At 34.0% G+C, this 20,411-nt stretch overlaps 1 protein-coding gene across 1 annotated transcript in view; it reads right to left on the reverse strand.

The window, feature by feature from the left end:
- The window catches only part of FAR1 (fatty acyl-CoA reductase 1), a 64,056-nt gene that overhangs the window by 14,470 nt on the left and 29,175 nt on the right, over positions 1 to 20,411 (reverse strand). The window contains exons 3-9 of the mRNA XM_012456608.2: positions 17,482 to 17,657; positions 9,946 to 10,125; positions 7,144 to 7,321; positions 6,191 to 6,235; positions 5,961 to 6,079; positions 4,984 to 5,051; positions 3,345 to 3,516 (exon numbers count right to left, since the gene is read on the reverse strand). Coding sequence (XP_012312031.1) covers positions 3,345 to 3,516; positions 4,984 to 5,051; positions 5,961 to 6,079; positions 6,191 to 6,235; positions 7,144 to 7,321; positions 9,946 to 10,125; positions 17,482 to 17,657 — 938 coding nt within the window. The remainder of the gene's footprint in view (positions 1 to 3,344; positions 3,517 to 4,983; positions 5,052 to 5,960; positions 6,080 to 6,190; positions 6,236 to 7,143; positions 7,322 to 9,945; positions 10,126 to 17,481; positions 17,658 to 20,411) is intronic.

The raw sequence follows: 20,411 nt of genomic DNA on the forward strand, positions 1-20,411 counted from the left end.
CATAGCAGGGTAGGAGAAGATGGATTCTTTGCTAAGACTTTAGAAAGACCTAAAGTAGTGCCTTCTAGAACTTTCAGATAGACAAAAGGCACTCTTCAGATCTTAAAGAAATGTGTAACAGAAACTCTTATTGTTCAAAAGGCAGGATCTAAGATCTAAAAGTGTTGTCCCATAGCAACTTCACAGGGAACCCAAGATAAGAGAAGGGCTTGTGTCAAAGAGATTTATGGATATGGCTTTAGCCTAATGGGGTGGATTCCTTTAAAACAGATACACCAGAAACCCACACAATTTTTAAGCAATTGTGTCAGATTACATGTAAAGGGATAGACAATAAAAAAATGAAGAGACTGCTATATCAATGGTCAGCAAACCAGGGCCTATATGCCAAATCCAGCCCACCACCTGTTTTTGTAATGTGAACACAGTCATGTTCATTCATTTACCTATTGTCTATGGCTGCTTTCATTTTTAACAGCAAAGATGAGTAGTTTCAACAAAAACCACATGGGCTGCTAAACCTAAAATATTATATGGCCCTAATTTACAAGAAAAGCTTGCCAGTTCCTGCCCTGATTCCCTACCCTTTCATGGGCAGGAAGCAAGATAAGAAGGCTACTTGGCTGCACACAGAGCCCATAGTATGGGCCAGTTTTTATGCATAAAGAAGGATGACTCAGAGGGTAGAGGCAAGAGCCTCAGAAACCTTCCCGAGAATAAGAAACCATCAACATGTATCTTGATTCCTAATCAAGAAACCATCAACATGTATCTGACTAGAATTCAGAAATGTTATGGAGCAGTGTTTGCTGGGTACCTCCCAATACTCTCTTTTTGAATAAAACTGTTTAAAGCCATTATCCTATGCCACCATCATATGATGGGTGTATGGGCAGTCAGTAACTTGTTGCTTTAGTTCACAGATCAATTCTTGAGAAACTATACTCAAGGAGCTATCCTGACAAAATCACTCCTAAACAGCCTTATCCAAAATTGGACCAGATTTAGATGACAGAACCCTGGCTTCCAGCTGATGCCACAGGGATCTGGGGTGGTGGAGGTGGGGAGGCGTGAAGGGGAAGGCATGGTGAGGGGGGAAGAAGCAACTATACTTTCCATGCAGAAGAAATATGAATTGTTTTGGCCAGAAGGTTGACTACAGCAGATTGTACTTTTCAAAAATGGCGGCAACAATACCCTTCATCATGACTACTTTCTAATTCCCCTTTCCTTAAATTTAGGAAGATTTGTGATTCACTTGTGACTAGAAGAATGCGGGAAAAGTGATGCTGCATGACTTTTACAGGTAGCTCAGAAAAGGCAACACAACCTCCACCTTACTTGCTAAAAGACTTCCTTCCCCCTTGAAGCCATCAGCTGCCATGTAAGAAGTCTAATTCCCCTAAGGCTATCATTAATTACTGCAAAGAAGTATATGGAGAGATCCTTATGACATGACAAACAGTAATATCCGGGCCTCTGGCTGTTCCATTGCCTCTCTGCCCACCTGTCTCTTTCATCTGATCACAAACACATGAAAGGCTCCAAGCCAAAAGTGCCCAGCTGATTCTTTCTCAAATTCCTGATCATGAAAGAAATAAAATGATTGTTGCTGTTTTTAGCCAAGTTTTAGATGATTTGTATGCAGCAACATCTCCTCTGAATCAGTAATTAGTAAACCAGCTATTAGCAAACTAACAGTAATTAGTAAACTAGTTATTCACTTATTTTTTTTAAACGTTTACTAAGCCCCCTTTCTTTGTGTAAGGCAATGTGATATATTTAATGCTTTATTTTTTTTACCCAGTTTTTACTTTTCTGCCCTAAATTATAACAACCTTATTTATGTAAAGAAAACATACACTGCCATCATTCATGAATTTATACCTGCTGTTTAGCCATGAAAGAATGCTTCCAATGGCAAATATTGCACTTTGCAGATCACTCTAGAAAAGTCCGAAAATATTTCTTTACCCATTCTAAAGTTGTTCAACACCTCTCACATATTTCAATTAGCTAACATATAGGGTGAGAAACATCTTGGAAAAGTGAATCCACAGAAAATACCTACAAGGAACTCAGATCCTGATACACTGTAACTGGCATATATACCTCACTTTTATTTTTGGAGTAATTGATGGAACTTCTGGGATCAGTATCTTCTTTATACAAAAATACTCAAATCCTGAACTATCCAATCAAAGACTCCACTGTAATGCCAATGTAGTTTTAAAAAGTAAGTATTTTTATGGTATATTCTACTGTAGTTGTGTGGTAAAGACAGTAGAAGAACTTTTAAGTTTGTGGGATTTCAACAAAAACAAAAAATAAAGAAAGGCTATAACAACTATAAGAAAATAGAAAGTTTTCCATTTGTTTGTTTTTTTTTTCATAACTATGCCATTCCCAACCTGGAAAATTAGTCAAAAACTGTAATAACCATATTATAAGCTGAATGGGCAGCTGAGGTATTTCAAGTAATTAATTTTCTAGACACATCCTGTATTTTTCACATAAAACTGCAGCATCCATTCAAAGCAAAACTTTTACCCTTAATCCCCTATAAAAACTCATTGCTAGGTTTTTAAGAGGGAGAGAAGGGCTCAATTTCAGCTTATAATAACAATGACAATCATAATGTAGGACATTTCCTGTATTGTGGAATTTTAGATGATCAATGACCCAGTAAGATGTGATCCATAGTTAGTGCCCCTTAAAGATCTCCAAATTCTAAGAAATGTCCTAGCATTTTGATTGTGATTGTAATTAATCAGGTTAGTAAATCTAAAGGTAAAACTCATGCTAGCGACTTTTTGTCTCTCCAGAAAGCTTCTACCACCTTACCAATACATAGTGTATTTACTCCTATTCTTCTTACCACGGTTTCTGACCTGTCAACCTGAGTGCAAGATCGAGCAATAATGCAGGTACTGTATGTCTGACACCCTTCCAATAATGAAGCAATAGGTTGTTGGTATAAAACTTAATATTGGGGCGCCTGTAAACTTGGTTAAAAGGATGCATCTTGAAGTAATGATTTAGAATATCTCCTGTGGGAAAAATAAGCGTCAAAGCATTTTAAATATTGTTATTCAGAAAGAAACCTAAAGACCTAGAATTCAATACATGATAATAACTATCCAAACTTTAAACAAATTAGAGTAACTTACAACACTACCTTTGCTTTTCTGACAATGTCTTAAATTCAAGAGTCTTCTCATTCACAAAAGGCCATTAAGCCTTATCAAAAGCATAAACAAATACAGAGTTAATATGCATTTTAGTGTAAGCATGGGTTGTTTAACAGTCAGAGGAACAGATAGGACAGAGCTAGTCACCATTACCTTGGGCTTCTTCCAGTCATCCTGAGGTAGATATCATACAGGAATGCTGGGGCCTTATGGCTTACAGCAATCCAGTAATGATATAAAAGGTGATTGGAGGTTAGATTTACATTGGGCCGTCTGAAGGCCTGTTCGAGAGGATTCCTCTTGAAAGTGGAAATTACATGGTATTCTGAGGAAGAAAAGTTGTGTAACAGCTTTGATAATAACCATGTAATGAAGTTTTGAAAAAAAAATCATGTTTTTACAATGCAAAATATTTTACAAAGATGTCAGAGTTCGTTCATTTAAAAAAACAAACTTTTCTACTTTCTAGTAACTAATAGAATATTGGTATTAAAATGCTAAACTAAAGTGGTTTTATAACTGCTGCTATTTATGAATTTTAATTAGATGAATGAATTTTTGCTAAAATTCACTCTTAAAATCCTTTCAATGTTTTACCTATGTCAGTTTACAGTGTCACTTTCTATATTTCACTTCTCACGATAGCTTCTTTCTTTCTGTTCCTCTTTCCAGTCTTATTACTGTACTTACTTAAAAAAGAAAAGGAAAATCATCATCCTTTGCTTAAGATGCTCAAATTAACATATATTAACAGGCATAAAACAACCCAAAATTAACTTCTGTTGTAATTTATGTAGGCTATGTAACGTCAACACAATCAAACCTAGTATCATCTACATTAATACTTTATTGAGATAGTCATTAAAATATAATGCTCAACTTCAGCTTTTACTAAACTTTACAACACATTAAAAGATTACAAAAAAACCTAACTCATTTAAAATGTTTAAATATTCTTAAAAGAATATTAAAAATAATTATAAAGTTAAAATCACCTTAGATTTTATCTTTTTCCTATATGCTCTAATGGTCAATCTTTACACTGAAATAAAATGCCATAGAAAAATCCTAGGACAAATGTCATAAAAAATTTACATTGAAATCAAAATTGTTCTACAGGGGTAATTATTCAATTAGAGGTTAAATAAGACCTATCACTAAATCAATACCAAAAATATATTTTACTTTAAGTTTGAACTTATCAACCAATAATTTAAAAATGATTCAATTACAACAGGTTTTAAGTTACACTACTCCTATTTAAGTTACACTATTCCTACAGAACTAAGAGCACATACACCTGCTGTGACTCTGTGAATTTAAATAGATTAATAAAGGTTAATAAAAAATATTCTAGCAAACTGTATCCTTCTTCCTAATTCCTTCATGTATTACTCTGGGTACCACTTAATAGACCACCTCTTGTAAGAAGTGATACTGCCTATGGATAGGCAACGGCAAGACCAAGGGTGCTCATGAGGGAGAAAAAAAGCACTGTTCCCATGCCATACATATCTATGAGGGCTGCTGCAGATGGCAGCAGAAAAACAGCAAGGCTTAGACAAGCGTAGGGTGGGTGGGTAAGAATAGACAGCAGGACATTTTTAAATTTGTGAGACATTATTAAGAACCACAAGGTAGTATTGGTAGATATTACTTCTAAGATGACAATTAAGAACAAATTGGTAACTCAGTGGCCTTAATGCCTCATAGGTATTCTAACATTAAAACTTCAGGGAACTTGGTTTTTTAAGATTTATTCTAACATTCAAAAACACAGGTAAAATCATACCAACTTCACCCCAGTGGAAAGGATTAGTGCTGCCTGTCGTACAATTATACACCATGATGTTTCTTGGTCTGCGAAGACAAAGGTGAAACCAATTAATCATAATAAGAGGCCAAACATATCCAGTCTAAATCTTAGATAATATTCAAGAAGACATGAGGATGATGAGCATCTTTTCTATATTAATTTCTTTTAAAGGATTAGTTTTTATGCTAATGACTATTTTAACTACACTTTCTTCTTCCCCTACCAAAAATAATTTTTTATTTTAAAAAATACAGACTTTTTCCCTTTCACATTTTTCCTCCTTAAATAGGAGTATCTGTTTTCTAAACATGAGGAAAACAACAGACAATCTCAGCTCTTCCTGTCTCATTTTTAGAGGATCGAGCTGAAAAAAATTATGGACTAAGTTTCCTTTTGCCAGAAACAACATATTCATATAATCATCTCTCTCCTTTTTTAGGACAGAAAATACTTATTATCAAAAATAAAGGTAGTTTACTAGCTAGAAAAAAAAAGTTACTGGGAAGCTTAAAGTTTAAACGTTACCCATAAATGCTACTTTTACCTCTTAAAGGAAAGAGTCTCATGGGTTGATTAAAGCTGCTCTGATGTGCCATGTTTAATATATGTAAACCATATTCTGTAAACTTCAGCTCTTTATATATATATACACCAAGTTTTAGTTTGGATTAAAAAAATCATCCTTAGGGAAGGTATTTTTTTCATTTTTAACCCCTAATAAACTTGTCTATTCTGTAAGTAATATATGAGCATTAACATTAATTCTTCATTACTACTGATGGTACCACTTGCTATTGTCTGTGATAATACCAACTCTTGGAGTTGGCAGTGATATTGCCTTAATATTGGTATGGCAATATCTGGATGGAGGGATTAATTAACATTAGTCAATAGTTATGTCTTTCCTTTTCAGTTACTATACATTTAATAAGCAACATTGTCACCTCATATACCTATTAACTCCGGAATACCAGGCTGCTGCAAGACTCATGTTGACAACTACGTCTACAGGAACAAGATCTGCAAGGGCACTGTTGGAGGCACGCATTGTTCGAAGAATTCCTTTCCCTGCCTTTGTTGAAATTAAAAACAGCACCTTAAGATATATAAGCCATAGTGTATATATATCTAAATATACACATAAAGCAGAAAAATGTATAGAATATTAAAAAGGTTTACTTACTGCAATAAAGAGCCCACTTGGTCCATTAAAGTTATCAATCCATCCCTAATACCAAAAATTTAAAAAGAGGGAGAAGCTTTAGAAACATTATGAAGCTAGAGATTTATTATTTGAACTCTACAACCCCAAATATATACTTGATAGCTGTCTTCTAAAAACTAAAAAACAGACTAGATTCAGACCAAAATATTTTTACCAGTCCCAAACAGAAACAGTCTTCCCCTGGGATCAAAAGTGACTGAGTAAAACCATTTTCAAAGGGTTACCTACTCTTCTATTAATTCTCTGCAAAGAGAAATTTATAAAAGGGGGTTTATACTGTTAAATATTTTTGCAAAATTAAGCTTGTTCAAGTTTGATTTTATGCTATTTACTAATTCAGCATCCTGGGATTAAGGAAAATGGCATATCCTCCTCAAAATTATGAATAAAACAGAGAAAAATAGAATAATTGTCAAAGCAACAAGACATGCTATCACTTACTCCCATTACATAGACCTATGTTTTGCCTAAATCAATTTACCCAACTCGTTTATATTTCTGCTTTTTCTCATTCCAGGAATTCACAACTACCCTAACATCACCCTGTACCTTTCTTAGCTTTGTGATCTACAGAGGAAGGAAGGGATCTACCTCTTGGAAGGTCTGTTTCTTTTTGGTACTAAGAAGCAAACCAAATCATGGTCTCCTCTGACTTGAGACAATGTCACAGCTCTTGATTTAATTTTCAATTAGGATTTTTAAAATGTTAATCTACATTTCTATATACTCAGCATCACATTACAGAAATGAAAGTTCCAATAAAATTAGCTCTATGAACACAAAACAGCTTTGCCATGGTAATCCATCTTTAATAAATAATACCTGTTCTTAAAGAACTGCCAGCTCTTTTTATAGAGTTGTAACTTAAAATTCTCAACTCCAATAATTTATAAAGGTTTCTAACAACTTACTGGAAAAGGTTCTTTCCAACTGGCACCAACAATCGATGGCCTTATAATCGCCACATTTAGCTTTGCTCCTTCTTGTTGTACAACATATTCTGCCAATGCTTTTGTGTATATGTAGGTATTAGGTCTGTCTCCTATCAATTTTGGCGTGATATCATTTACTAGGCCATCATCCATCCACCTGGTAAAGAATTGCATACAAATATATTTCCAGATATTTTATTATAAAATGAAAAGCCACTTAATTGAACTTTGCACATTTAAACATATCTGTTGTTCTGACTCAAATCATCTGATGACTTTTACTGAAAAATTAAACTTAGTCTTTATTTTTCTTAAACATCAATTACACATCCACAATCCCTTATCTGCAATTTCTGTATCCAAAAAGATCTGAAAACTAAGAGTTCTTTCGTAAATCATATGGTGGATAGCAAAATCTCATCTACACTGACTTATGGTCTTTTTTTGATTCAACTTAGTTTAAATAGTCATATATTTTATATGTATTTGATCAGGGATACTAACCCAGATCAAGTTAAAAAGTTTTTTCCTATTACACAGTACATAAATTATATTCCCTCTCTAAAGTCCAAATAAATTCCAAAATATATCTGAAACCTTTTGGAAGGTTGCAGGTTAGGAAATATAGATCTGTATATAACCACCTAGTGAAATAACATGTTGATTATATACATTTACAATTAACATACATTTATAATGAACATAAAAAATATAAAAGGTCTAGTATTTAAGGTGCAACACTGCAATTCATATGCTCTAGTGAGATGAACAAATATGATGAGCAATAAAAATAAACTGAACCATGCTATAAAACTTCAACTAGCAACCTACTATGAAGTCAAAAAATTCCTCCAATTCTATTTGAAGAAATGGTCTACTCTGTTCATCAGTAAAAGGATGGTGATATACTAGGTGATATCCAAGTTTTTTCCTAAACTTCTGATTCTAATATGTTATGTACTTGTTTTCAGATACTTTTTCCTTCTTGTCGATAACGCTGTGTATGCAAGTAGACTCAGTATATTGTCATACTCTAATGATACCCATACTAATTGACAAAATTGCATAAAATGGAGATTATCAAGATAAAATTTTCTTCTGTATAGGGAAGTACTTTTTATATATGAAAGAAAAAGAATATGAATTAAATTGAAGGGAAATTGCTATCCAACTTAGGAAAAATTCCACCATGGAGATGAGTTTTGAAAAATGGAAGGGATAGTTAATATATGAGAAAAAAAAAAAAAACCTGCCTAAACTCAGGAGAAACTTTAGCCAGTAGGCCTCATCACTAGAGTTTACAGAACAAATCTGAGTTATTTTTAAATTATCTGCTGGCTAGATTTCTTTGCATCCAGCAAAGGAGATACAGCATTAGCTTACAAGTTCTTTTTCAGTTTCTCAAATGTTTGTATATATTAATGTTATAAAGAGAAAAAGTAAAATGCTTCATTAACTTCCACACTCAACTTTTCCCACAGGTATTAAACACTTTGCCTATTGATATATGAAGAAAGTGAAGTAGATATTTGGGACTATCTAAGAAAATAAGTGAGAAAATAGAAATTAGGGAATTACAATGAAAACATCTTGGTAATTTCTCATACTTATTTTTTTACAATCTATCTGTTTCCTCATAATGATTAGCAGGAAACCTTTAAAGAAAAGACTGTGCTTATTTTAGGAGAAATCAGCAGATGTTAACTAAGGAGTCAAAGTGGATAGAATCTCTGGAAAGAAAAGAGACTAAAAGAGAAGAATAAAGGAGGAAAAAACTCAAAGATATTATATAAGGATTAACAAATGTGAAAATATGGTGGATACTGGAATGTTTATATAATTGTAGTCTATAAAAGTAAAAAAGATCTTATTTTTTTGTCTGAACCTTGTCTGATGAGAAAGCCTAAGCTGCAGCAAATGAAAACAAGGTCATGGTATGTACTACTTCATTTAATCCCTATCTATCAATACTCACAAATAATTTTTATGTAATAATTGCTGACAGGATTTCAGTCCTCAGAAAGATGATAAACAGTAAGATTAATGGTATGAATTAAAAGATTATGACTCCTCTGATTCTCTAATAATTAAAAGCCTCTCTACAGATATACTCCATGGGTGGGGGGTAGTGATGGCAATCTTTTAATAAATTAGAGGCTTGCTATTAAACTGGCAGTCATGGGTCTCCACAGGTACTTCTTGATTGCTAAGATTGATTCCCTAAAAGAGAGCCCCTAATATCACTAATAAGATGTTCAGGAGCCTTCCTCCAAAGCCATTATACTTGGTCAAAAGTGAAAACTACACATTGATTTCACTAACATTCCTTTAGATACTAATCTATACAATAAAAAGGATGTGAGGATATTCAAAAATTTTTGAAGAAAAGAGATAAATGTATGCATGTGTATGTGTGTGTGCACGTGCGCTTGCGCGCACATGTATATGGGTGGGGTGAGGAGGAGGGAGAGGGACTTGGATCCAAAGTTTTTTTTTTTGAGACAGTCTCACTGGGTTGCCCGGGCTGGAGTGCAGTGCACAATATCGGCTCACTGCAGCCTTTGCCTCCCAGGTTTCAAGCAATTCTCCTGCCTCAGCCTCCCAAGTAGCTGGGATTACCGGTGCCCACTATCACACCGGACTAAATTTTTTTGTATTTTTAGTAGAGATGGAGTTTCACTCTGTTACCCAGGCTGGTCTTCAACTCCCGACCTTATGATCCGCCCATCTCAGCCTCTTTTGGGATCAAAGTAAATGTATATAAATTTCAAACAAACATACTCTAAAGAATCAATCAGCTTCTTGGGATCCACAGGTGGTGGGTAGACTACTTCATCAATATGCTTTCGATTACAGTAGGCATATGCTGTTGATACATGCATGAACACTTCCAGATTCTTCATTTGTTGTGCCAGGAGAATAAGCTGTCGCGTTGCAATCACATTTAACTGAACAGCATCTCTGTTTAAAAAGAAAAAGTGACAACAGAAAATTGGAAAGCTATGTTATTTATTTTACCTGTTAAAAAAAAATCTTATTTTCATTAGAGAGGTAGTAAGAGAGACAGAGACAGAAATTTTTGTTTCTTTACACCTTATCCTTTAGCTGTGATTTTGTGTATTTTATTTCTGTATGAAGTATGTTTATCAATTGTGTTAAAATTTTTTTTGATTTTAAAATAACCTTCATTATAGCACTTAAAAATTAAAGTAGAAATTTAAAAATTAATTGCTCAGGAACAAACAGATAATTTCAGTCTTTAGCTTCTATGCATAATTTTGAAGTCATGCTAGACTTATTTTGCATCTCGATTTTTAAAAGTATAATATTGCATAATATGGATGTGCCACAAGGATAAAAAAATAGAATGGTTAAGTAATTTTTAAATGTTAAGGTAGAGACACTAAAAAGGATGATACTGCCAGAGAAAACTCAGAAACATTAAATTATATTAACATATAATCAAGAAAGTATGTGTTTATTTCCCTCTTTATAGCAATCAATCCAAATACTTTTCTAAGACTACCTTATAAAATTCAAAGGGATATTATAATAAAACTGGTACATTTGTTACAAGGTAAATGCAAAACCCCAAAATGATCTATATATTCCCTTCTATAATTAACTTAAATAATTCCACAAAAGCAAACATATATATGCAGAAAAGTTATCAATAAAGTACCATGTAATAATAAAAACCCAGAGAGCCCAAATATTCACTATGGAATATGGAATGGCTCAATAAAGTAGGTATTTTATCACAATGAAAGAATACAGCCACTAAAATAATTATGTGAAGACTACAAAAACATGGAAAATCGGTATGAATAATACCAAAAAAAATACATACAATATCATGTGAAGCAGGATTAAAAACAAGGCTCTGGAATCAGTCCTGTGTTCAAATTCTTACTTGGTCTACCTATCAGTTAGCGCATAAAGTTATTGAAGCACTCCAGCCTTAGTTTTCTTACCTGAAAATGGGAACAATAATGAAACCTACCTACTACAACTGGTATAAAATTAAACAAAACAAATAGCTTGCAAGCATTTAGCAGTATCTCTAACATAGTCACCAAACAGGCAGTCAACAAATATTCCTTAAGGTAATGAGATGGTGGATAGTTTTTGCTTTCTATTAAACTTCTGTTTATAGCTTTTAAAAAACTGACCAAGAGAGCTATTGTACAACATAGAGACTACAGTTAATATCAATGTATTGTATTTTTAAAGATTATGAAGAGAGTGATTTTAGGTATTCTCACCACAAAAAGTATGTGAGATAATGAACATGCTAATTAGCTCATTTAGCCATTCCACAATGTTACATATTTCAAAATATGTTGTACACGATAAATATATACAACTTTTGTCAATTAAAAAATAATAAAAAGGAAAAATAATTTAAATAATACCAGTGACAAAGTAATATACTGGTAAAGTAATATACTGTTTTGACACTACAAACTGACACAAATGATCTTAAGGAAACTAGGACAAAGCACCAGGAATTACAGAAATGGTATATGTATTAATCTAGTTAATCTGTTGAAATTAACTCAGAGGAAAAACTTGTTCTAACCCTCACTTTTCAAATAAAAAGAAATTAAAATTCCTTAAAGTTTATTCTAACTGAATAATACATAAACTGTGGCATGTCAACATGATGGAATATCATCAAATCACTAAAATTATAACTACGGAAAAGATCAGAAATACAGATATTGTTTCTATATTAAGTTTTAAAAGTAAAATTAGAAAGTCTATGTATACAATCAGCAAAGCAGTAATGTTCAAACACAAAAAAATTTTTAAAAAAATAGTTTTGAGTACTTTCCAAAATTCTTTTATTTTCAGTATTTAAGAAAAAAATCCAACTACTATTTAAAAAGGACAGGATATTTCACAGATAGAATCCAGTCCACTTTACTGTAAAGCAGTGCTTTGATGTTTATCACATTTGCAAAACAATGGTGATAGGGAGAGTACTGTTTGGGAGAGGTATACAGAGAATATTCTGTTACAGGTTCCTGAGGACAGGACAACAAGTTCTGGGTCACCAGGAACAAGGAATAACTCCAGGAGAGAAAAAAAGTCCTGTGCCATATTATTTTCTTTTAATTTAATAGTACCCGAGACCCTATGAAAACATATTAGAAAGGCTTTTTTTTTAATTGGGTTGGGGGTCTTAAAATCATGGATGCATCTTTTTTTTTTTCTTCCTTGTCTCAATTGAGGGCGAAAATCTGTTCAAGTGAAAATCCATTAAGAAAGACATTTCACAGAGAGGATACTGTCCACTAGACTATAAGGGAATGCACTATTTTCTTTTGCATTTGCAAAACAACGGGGGCAGGAAGAGCAATGTTTTGGGAAATGTACACTAAGGATATTCTGTTACACGTCCCTGAGGATAGTGACAGAGTTTCTGGGTCACCAAAAATAAGGAATAACTTGAGAGGAAAACCTCTATGCCTTACCTTTTTCCCTTTGCATCTGTACCTGAGAGCCCAAACCTGAAGCCATTCTGTGCCCACATAAGTAACGCCTAGTATCTCTCTGCCAGGATAGTTAACCTAACTCTGTTTTACCTCAATCCAATTTCTACTCCATTGACCTTCAAACTGAGACACTGACATGTTATATTAGAAGTCATTTAGTACTAAACAAAAATAATGTTCTCTTTGTTTTGGTTATATGGAGTCATAAATGCATCTTCAATAAGAGAGGCTTTTGGGAGAGGGGTGCAAAATGAGAGAGTCTTTATAATTAGAATCTACCTTCACTAAATGTAGACATGGAAATCACTTCAAAAAAAATTTAAAAAGAAAAAAAGCTCAATGACCTGAAGTGCCAATAAATTTTCTTGTTCATCTTTCTTCTATAGACAGCTTAGGTTATTCAAAATCTATGTTGATAATACTTCTAAAGACCTTAAACCACGGTTCTCATACTTGCATAACATACACCTGGGAGTTTATTAAAAATGCAGACTACTGGACCTCATCCTCAGACACTTTTAACACATGAAATGAGGTCTGGACAACTATATTTTAAATAAGTTCTCTAGGCCATTTTGACACAAGTCTCTTTTCCACCCTCTTGCTCCTAAGAAAATACTGTCTAGATGAGATCTCATCACCACAACCGCCATTTTTTTTAACCTTAATGAAAATATAGACACAGATGTTTAGGGAACAATGAGTCAATCTTAGGGTAGGGGGCTCAGTCACCCGTAATTTTAAAAATGTCTCCAAAGCTGATTCTGACAGCAATGATTCTAAAGGGGTAAAAAAGGTCCAGCAGTGACTAAATCACACCTAAGGCTCTTGCTAAAAACAAGAACTCTGGAGTATGATTCTAAAATTGAAAGGTCAAAATTTGGCAAGTGCAATCTAGGAATATGCATTTTTAACACATTTTCCAGTAATTCTTAAGATTCACAATACATTCTAAAGTTTGATAATCAATGCCCAACAAACTCAATTGTTTCTTGATCTTTTCTAAGCATCAATCTTAACTTCCATTTCTTTCTGAAAAATCTTTCATATTCATACCTTGGGTCTTATCACCCTGAATTGCTCTATTTCTAAAATTTTATACTATGAACCATACCATCTACCCACTCATCTCTTTCTTTCAGCCTAGTTTTTGTCCTCATGGTCTCCAATTTCTCACCTCTTCATTACTCTCAACTTTATTGACCCTGCCTAACTTGCACTTCCCTTAGTAGTACCTTCCCTTATAACAGACCCCATGATCAACTACTTAAGTCACTCCATTTATTATCTTCACTTCTACCCTCACTTTTTTCTTTCTTTTTGAGATGGAGTCTTGCTCTGTCATCCAGGCTGGAGTGCAATGGTGCCTTCTTTGGTCACTGCAACCTCCACCTACCAGGTTCAAGTGATTCTCCTGCCTCCCAGTAGCTGGGATTACAGGTGTGTGCTACATGCCCAGCTAATTTTTGTATTATTATTAGAGACAGGGTTTCACCATGTTGGCCAGGCTGATCTTGAACTCCTGACCTCAGATGATCTGCCTGCCTCAGTCTCCCAAAGTGCTGGGATTACAGGAGTGAGCCACCACGCCCAGCCCTCCCCACACTTTCTGTATTTCCTCGTGAATCCTAAGCCTGATAATCTATTTTTCTCCTGTCTCAAGATTTAGGAACCACCACATCTGAAAATAAGTGAGCTCTATCTACCTTCTCTCAACTCCCATAGCATTTAATGTATGCTCCTTGATAAATCCTTATTTTCTATCCTATATTACAGTTATTTTGCATATCCTATCTCATCTAGACTACATGCACTTTGCAAATAAGATCTGTGTGCAATTTACGCTGTTTTCTCTCCTAAGGTATTGGGCTTAATGTTGTAGTAATATCTGAAAACTTCCCAACAGTAAAAGCTTCGTGCCATTTTTTATTTGTGGGTTAACTTAACAAGCAGTTATAAAGAATAATTGTTATCTGTCTCTACAAAAAATACAAAAATTAGCCAAGCGTGTTGGCATACGCCTGCAGTCCCAGCTACTAGGGAGGCTGAGGTGAAAGGATCATTTGAGCCCAGGAGGTCGAGGTTGCAGTGAGCCATGATTGAACCACAGCACTCCAGCCTGGGCAATAAAGGTGAGACCCTACCTTAAAAATAAAAAAAAGTAATTCTTTCATACAAAGTTGTTCTATGCCTATCTGGAATATTATAGAATCTCTGACCCAAACCCAATGTCGTATCACCACTTGGATGTCAAAATTGCTTCCCAGAAATAATTTCAATGTAATGACAAGGGCTAGGTCAGTGAACATACATGCCTTGACAATGGAAGAGAAGAACAATGTAATATGTAAGATGCCTTCTGCTATAGCATCTCTAGTAAAAGAAGAAAATAATAATGAGAAGATGTCTTTTCATTAATGGCAGCCTTGCTTACCCTAGGGTGACAGAAAGAGAGACTAAGTTCCCTGAAAGTACTTTACTTTGATCCTCCTTGTAAAGCTTCCCTTTATGAGTTGCCCCCTAATCAATGTTGCCTGTTCACATTTCAAAGCATGTAATTTCCCCCTTTAAGTCAATGAGGACTATACTATCATTAGCCAATATTTACATATGTTTTTCATGAAAACATGCTAAGCTTCATAAAGCTGTGTGAACTCTTTCTTTTGTCTATGAAGGAAATAATAAAAGCCATAACTACAGGGAAACAAGAATCTATTTTACTGACCATTTCACACTATCTTTTCTTTAAGAAAAGATAAAGCACTAACTAAAAATTAAAGACCACATTAACAATCTTGGAAATGCTAGTTAAAAACAAATTGTTAGACCTATATGCAAATATATATACACACAAAGAAAATTTTAAATGTAAAAAACAAGGAGTTTTGTTAGTTGATGAGGGTATCAGTCCCTTTAAGATTTCTTATAGGTGTTACTTTTAAAAATAATTTTAAAAAGTCATTGCATACAGCTTTATTTGAAGATTAATACATGTTCATAGTAGAAAAAATAATATATAGGTAAGACTATAAACCTACCTGTAACTGCACCATCCAAAGATAAATGTATCAGCAAATATAAAAAGACATGTATATAAATACATCTATGCATATATTTTATGAGAATAAGATCATTATAGTCCTAATAATATTCTTTATCACCTTTGAATCATTAACACATAATGGCTGCACATTATTTTACCTGTCAGCTGCGTAGAAAGAGCTAAAAAAATAAATAAAGCAACCGCTACAGATTCAGATTTCCTGCAATGGACAGGAACTGAGACATCACTTAAATTTCCTGAAGGAAAAAATAATAATCTTTTGAGAAATGTTACTTTGATTTTACATATCAGGAAGCTGAGGCTTAAGGAGGTTAATAACTTACACAAACTCACCAGTAAGTAAATGATATGGTCAAGATTAGAACTAACGTATGTAATTCCAAAGCTCATAGCCCTTCCATTACAATGCTGCCTCAGCTTCCTCAAGTGTACAATGGATTTGTCTGTAATATTACAGTGGGTAAAGTGACCATGGAATAAAATAATTAATGAGAAAATACCTTGAAAACCCATAAAGGATGACTGCAGAGATCTAAGGGACTATTATAGTGAACTCACCTGGAATATAGGCAAAATATATTGTAATATTTTGGCACTGAACTGTCACCTTATATAATGCTGACTGACATTGATACTTCCATATTAGATAAAGACAATATGGTGAATGATATCATATTTTTGTAATCAGAACTTAATTTTTAATTTTTTAAAATTCTTAATTAAAATTTTTTGTTTGTGGAGACAGGGTCTTATTATGTTGCCGAGGGTGGCTTCAAGCGATCCTCCTACCTCAGCCTCAAAACTCCATTTTTTAAACTTTAAAAAATGTATTTTATTTTTTAAATTGACATATCATAACTGTACATATTTATGAGATACACAGTGGTGTTTTGATGCATATAATGTATAGTAATTAGATCTGGGTAACTAGCACATTCATCATCTCAAATACTTATTTCTTTATTGGAACATTCAACTTCCTCCTTTTAGTTATTTAACTTTAAAACATTTTAAAGAGAACGCTTTCAAGTAGCTTTGAAACCTGTAACAAGTCTGTACCATTTTAATTGGCATGAGACCATACAATTAAAGTAACATTATAAAAACTGTATTTTTGGACACACTGTCAAAAAGACTGCTCTGAATTCAGAACCATTATTTGAAATGCATATTCATTAGATTTTTTAACAACAAGGGACATTTAGAGTCTTAACTTTTTCTTGCAACAGATATCTTGAAAGAAGTCCAAATTATTTTTTAAATTAATCTCCAACATACCTTGCCCCTAGTACTACCAAAAAAGTTTGAAAATAAAAAGGTGTGATTTAAATTTATAAGCAATTTACCTTATCCTGTAAAAAAAGAGCCTAATTTTGTTTATTTTCAGATGGGTATGATGTGGATTAGAAGAATAAAACTGTTGGGGTATAGGCTTCTGAAGGAAGAGAAGACAAACACTATTAGTTGTTAAGGCTAAGCTTTCTTCTACTCCATTTTTTGCTTCTCCCCTGTTGCATGTTTAAATTCATGGCAAGTTCTTCTAATCAATATGTATTAGTTATCCAGGGTTTTTAAACTGATAACAAAAGGAAGAAAAATTTTTTAACACTCTGTAGGACACTGAAAGCCACAGTTAACATATGACAAATAGTTTTAAATCACATTCACAACAAATTGACTGAAGAGCAGAATTAGAATGAGATCTTTTAATAACTAAACTGAAGTTCAAATATTATAATTACCTGTACTTACCTTAAATTTTCGTTAAACCTTACTGTAGCTGCACAGTGGAATATAATATTGGTAGAATCTATGATCACCTCTTTATCTTCTTCACTGAGAGCCAGTTTAGGTTGGGTGAGTTCGCTGTTGATTGCTATAATTTTCTCTCTAAAATCTGGATTTTCATCTCTCAATCTGTCAAAGAGCTATCAAGGGGAAAAAATATTTATTTTAGGGCAGTATTTTTCCATTTTCTAAAACTCATCATCACCATTTTTTCCCGCCAAGGATGACTGCTTTTTTAGAAACTTAAACTATGCAATTCCTAAGGTTGCTATTCTTAATTGCTATTATTCTGTACAGAAAACACCCTATGAGGCTCACACTATTATCCCCATTTTGCAGATAAGGAATCTGAGACTCAGAGCAGTTAAGGAGTTTGTCAAGTACACAAAGCTGGTAGTTCACAGAGTTGAATTTGAACTGTCCATGCCCTGGCTGATTAGATTACATCACCCCTCAGAATAGACTTCAGCAATACAGACATCAGAACAATGTTTAAAACTGATCATTCAGATATCTAAAATCTAGACCTTAATTTTTCACTTCACTTCATTTTTATTTTATTCCCTTTCGACAGATTAGAGAAAAACACGATTTACATTCTACTTAAAATTTTAGAAAAAATTTTTAAGAAGGAAAAATGGTAATTATGTGAAAGGACAAAGTTGGTAAGCAAATATGCAAACTAGAAACTGAACAAACTTCAGAAGTATCACATTTATAGGATTTAAACTGAAAATTCAACATTCTTTAAGTGTACCCAAAGGAATAAATTTTGCTAGATGATCAGATCACAAAATGATTACAGTTAAAAGGTACATTCAATTGTGAGTCAAGTTTAACTTTTTATCCCAGATGTCACAGAAAAACACTGATGTTTTTTTCAGGTCACTGTTCTATCACACTTTGACTCTCCATTTAAAGTTCATACTTGCAGTTTAAGCAGGATTCTTAACCTGAGAAGTCTATATATCAGGGCTCGTTTTCACCTTCCTAGATGACTTTAGTATGTAACAGTCTTCCCGCTTCTACTGCTAGCTCCTACTGCTACTTCCGCTGCTAGCACATGACTTGAATATTAATATGTTCTTATATTAATTAAAAAAATAAAAACTTACTGGCTATTTAATATGAACCAGGCAGGCATCTTCCAGATTCTAAAGAAACAAGAAAATGGCCTTTGGTCCAAGTAAATGGACAATTAAAATATAGTGCTCTATTTAATAAGAGAACAGAGTTATGCGGCTGCATAGGAGAAACAACTAACCCAGCTTTGAAAGACCACACACAAGCTGGCCTTCTCAGAGAAAATGACATTTAACAGAATGTGTGTGTGTGGTATGTGTGTGTGTTAAGGACAAAGTGAGGGAGGAAGGCCCTGAAATTACAAAGTAGAAGAATAGTGTTTCTAGGCAGAGGAAGCAGCATGTATAACCCATCAGAAATTAGAAGGCATTAATATGATTGGGAGATTAAAAATAATTCAGTCAGCTTGGAACATAAGAGTATGTAGGAAAAAGCAGCTAGAGTTGATGGAGATAAGAAAGGCCAGATAACTGTCTTTTAAGCCACATTAAAAAGATGAATTTTATCTGAGAGTAATGGTGAGTTACTGATTGATTTTAAGCAGACAGGTGATACAAGCATGTTCATAATTTAAAAAAATCCTTTGGCAGTAATGAGTTTTAGAACACTCTTGTGGTTACTCATATCCAGATATTGCTTGGTCTGAATCAAAATAATGGCGATGAGAGATTTGGGATGTAACGTTCAGGAAGTAGTCACTTTGGCCAATGACTGGATTTGAGGGATAATGAATGCAAACTTCATTAGGGTAGGGTCCACATCTATTTTGCTCAGCATACAAGTCCAAGAGAGCAGATCTTGCCTGGCAAGATAAAGACTTTAAACATTTATTAAGTGAATAAATTCAGTAGACTGAGGAACACAGGGAGAGAAAGAAGCTGTTTTGGAGATACAAATTCAGTCTTGTGAATGTTGAGTGTAAAGTGCCTACATGACACCCCAGAAGACAGGTCTAGTAGAGGTGACTGGCTTTGTGGGTCTAGAGTTTAGGGGAGAGAGCCAGACTATCAATATAGATTTTACCAACCACATAGAGGTAGTAACTGAAGCCCCGGGAGTAGAAAAGAGTTTATCTAGGTAACAGCAATAATGAGTACCCAAGACCCAAACTGTATAAAACTAAATCTAATTTAAAAGACATCCATTCATTTCACATAAAACAGAAGGTGGCTGAGTAACCATCTCACTGGACCTAGTAAGATGTCAAGGCCTAAACCAGAAACTTGAAGAATATCAATCCTTAAGGGACAAGCAGAGAAAAAGGAACCTAAGCAATGACCAAAAAAGTACTTTTTAACACCTTGAATTCATACTGCATTCTCCTGATTGCTGATGATCTTTAATTTCCTTTAATATCAGCTATCTATACCACTACCACCAGGACATGACCATGCTGCTCTTAAATTTGCTAAATCTTAAATGTGATACTCTTCTTTTCTCTAGCCAGCATCTCTTAATTCAATACCATCCTTTCCAGTGTTTTTAACTCACTAGTTTCTACTTTACTAAGTTTACTGATACCTTCTTAACATCCTTGATTCTCTTTCCTGAATATACTTCATGATCAACTACTTTGTTTTATTTTTTGTTTTTTGAGACAGGGTCTCACTCATCACCCATGCTGGAGTGCAGTGGTGCAATCTCAGCTCACTGCAACCTCGGCCTCCCAGGTTTCAGCGATCCTCCCACCTCAGTCTCCTGAGTAGCTGGGACCATAGCATGTACCACCACACCTGACTAATTTTGTATTTCTTAGTAGAGATGGGGTTTCTCCGTGTTGGCCAGGCTGGTCTCAAACTCCCGGCTTCAAG

Source organism: Aotus nancymaae, unplaced genomic scaffold, assembly GCF_030222135.1.
Source record: "Aotus nancymaae isolate 86718 unplaced genomic scaffold, 86718_ANA_hifiasm-v0.15.2.pri h1tg000059l, whole genome shotgun sequence".
Classification (NCBI taxonomy): domain Eukaryota; kingdom Metazoa; phylum Chordata; class Mammalia; order Primates; family Aotidae; genus Aotus; species Aotus nancymaae.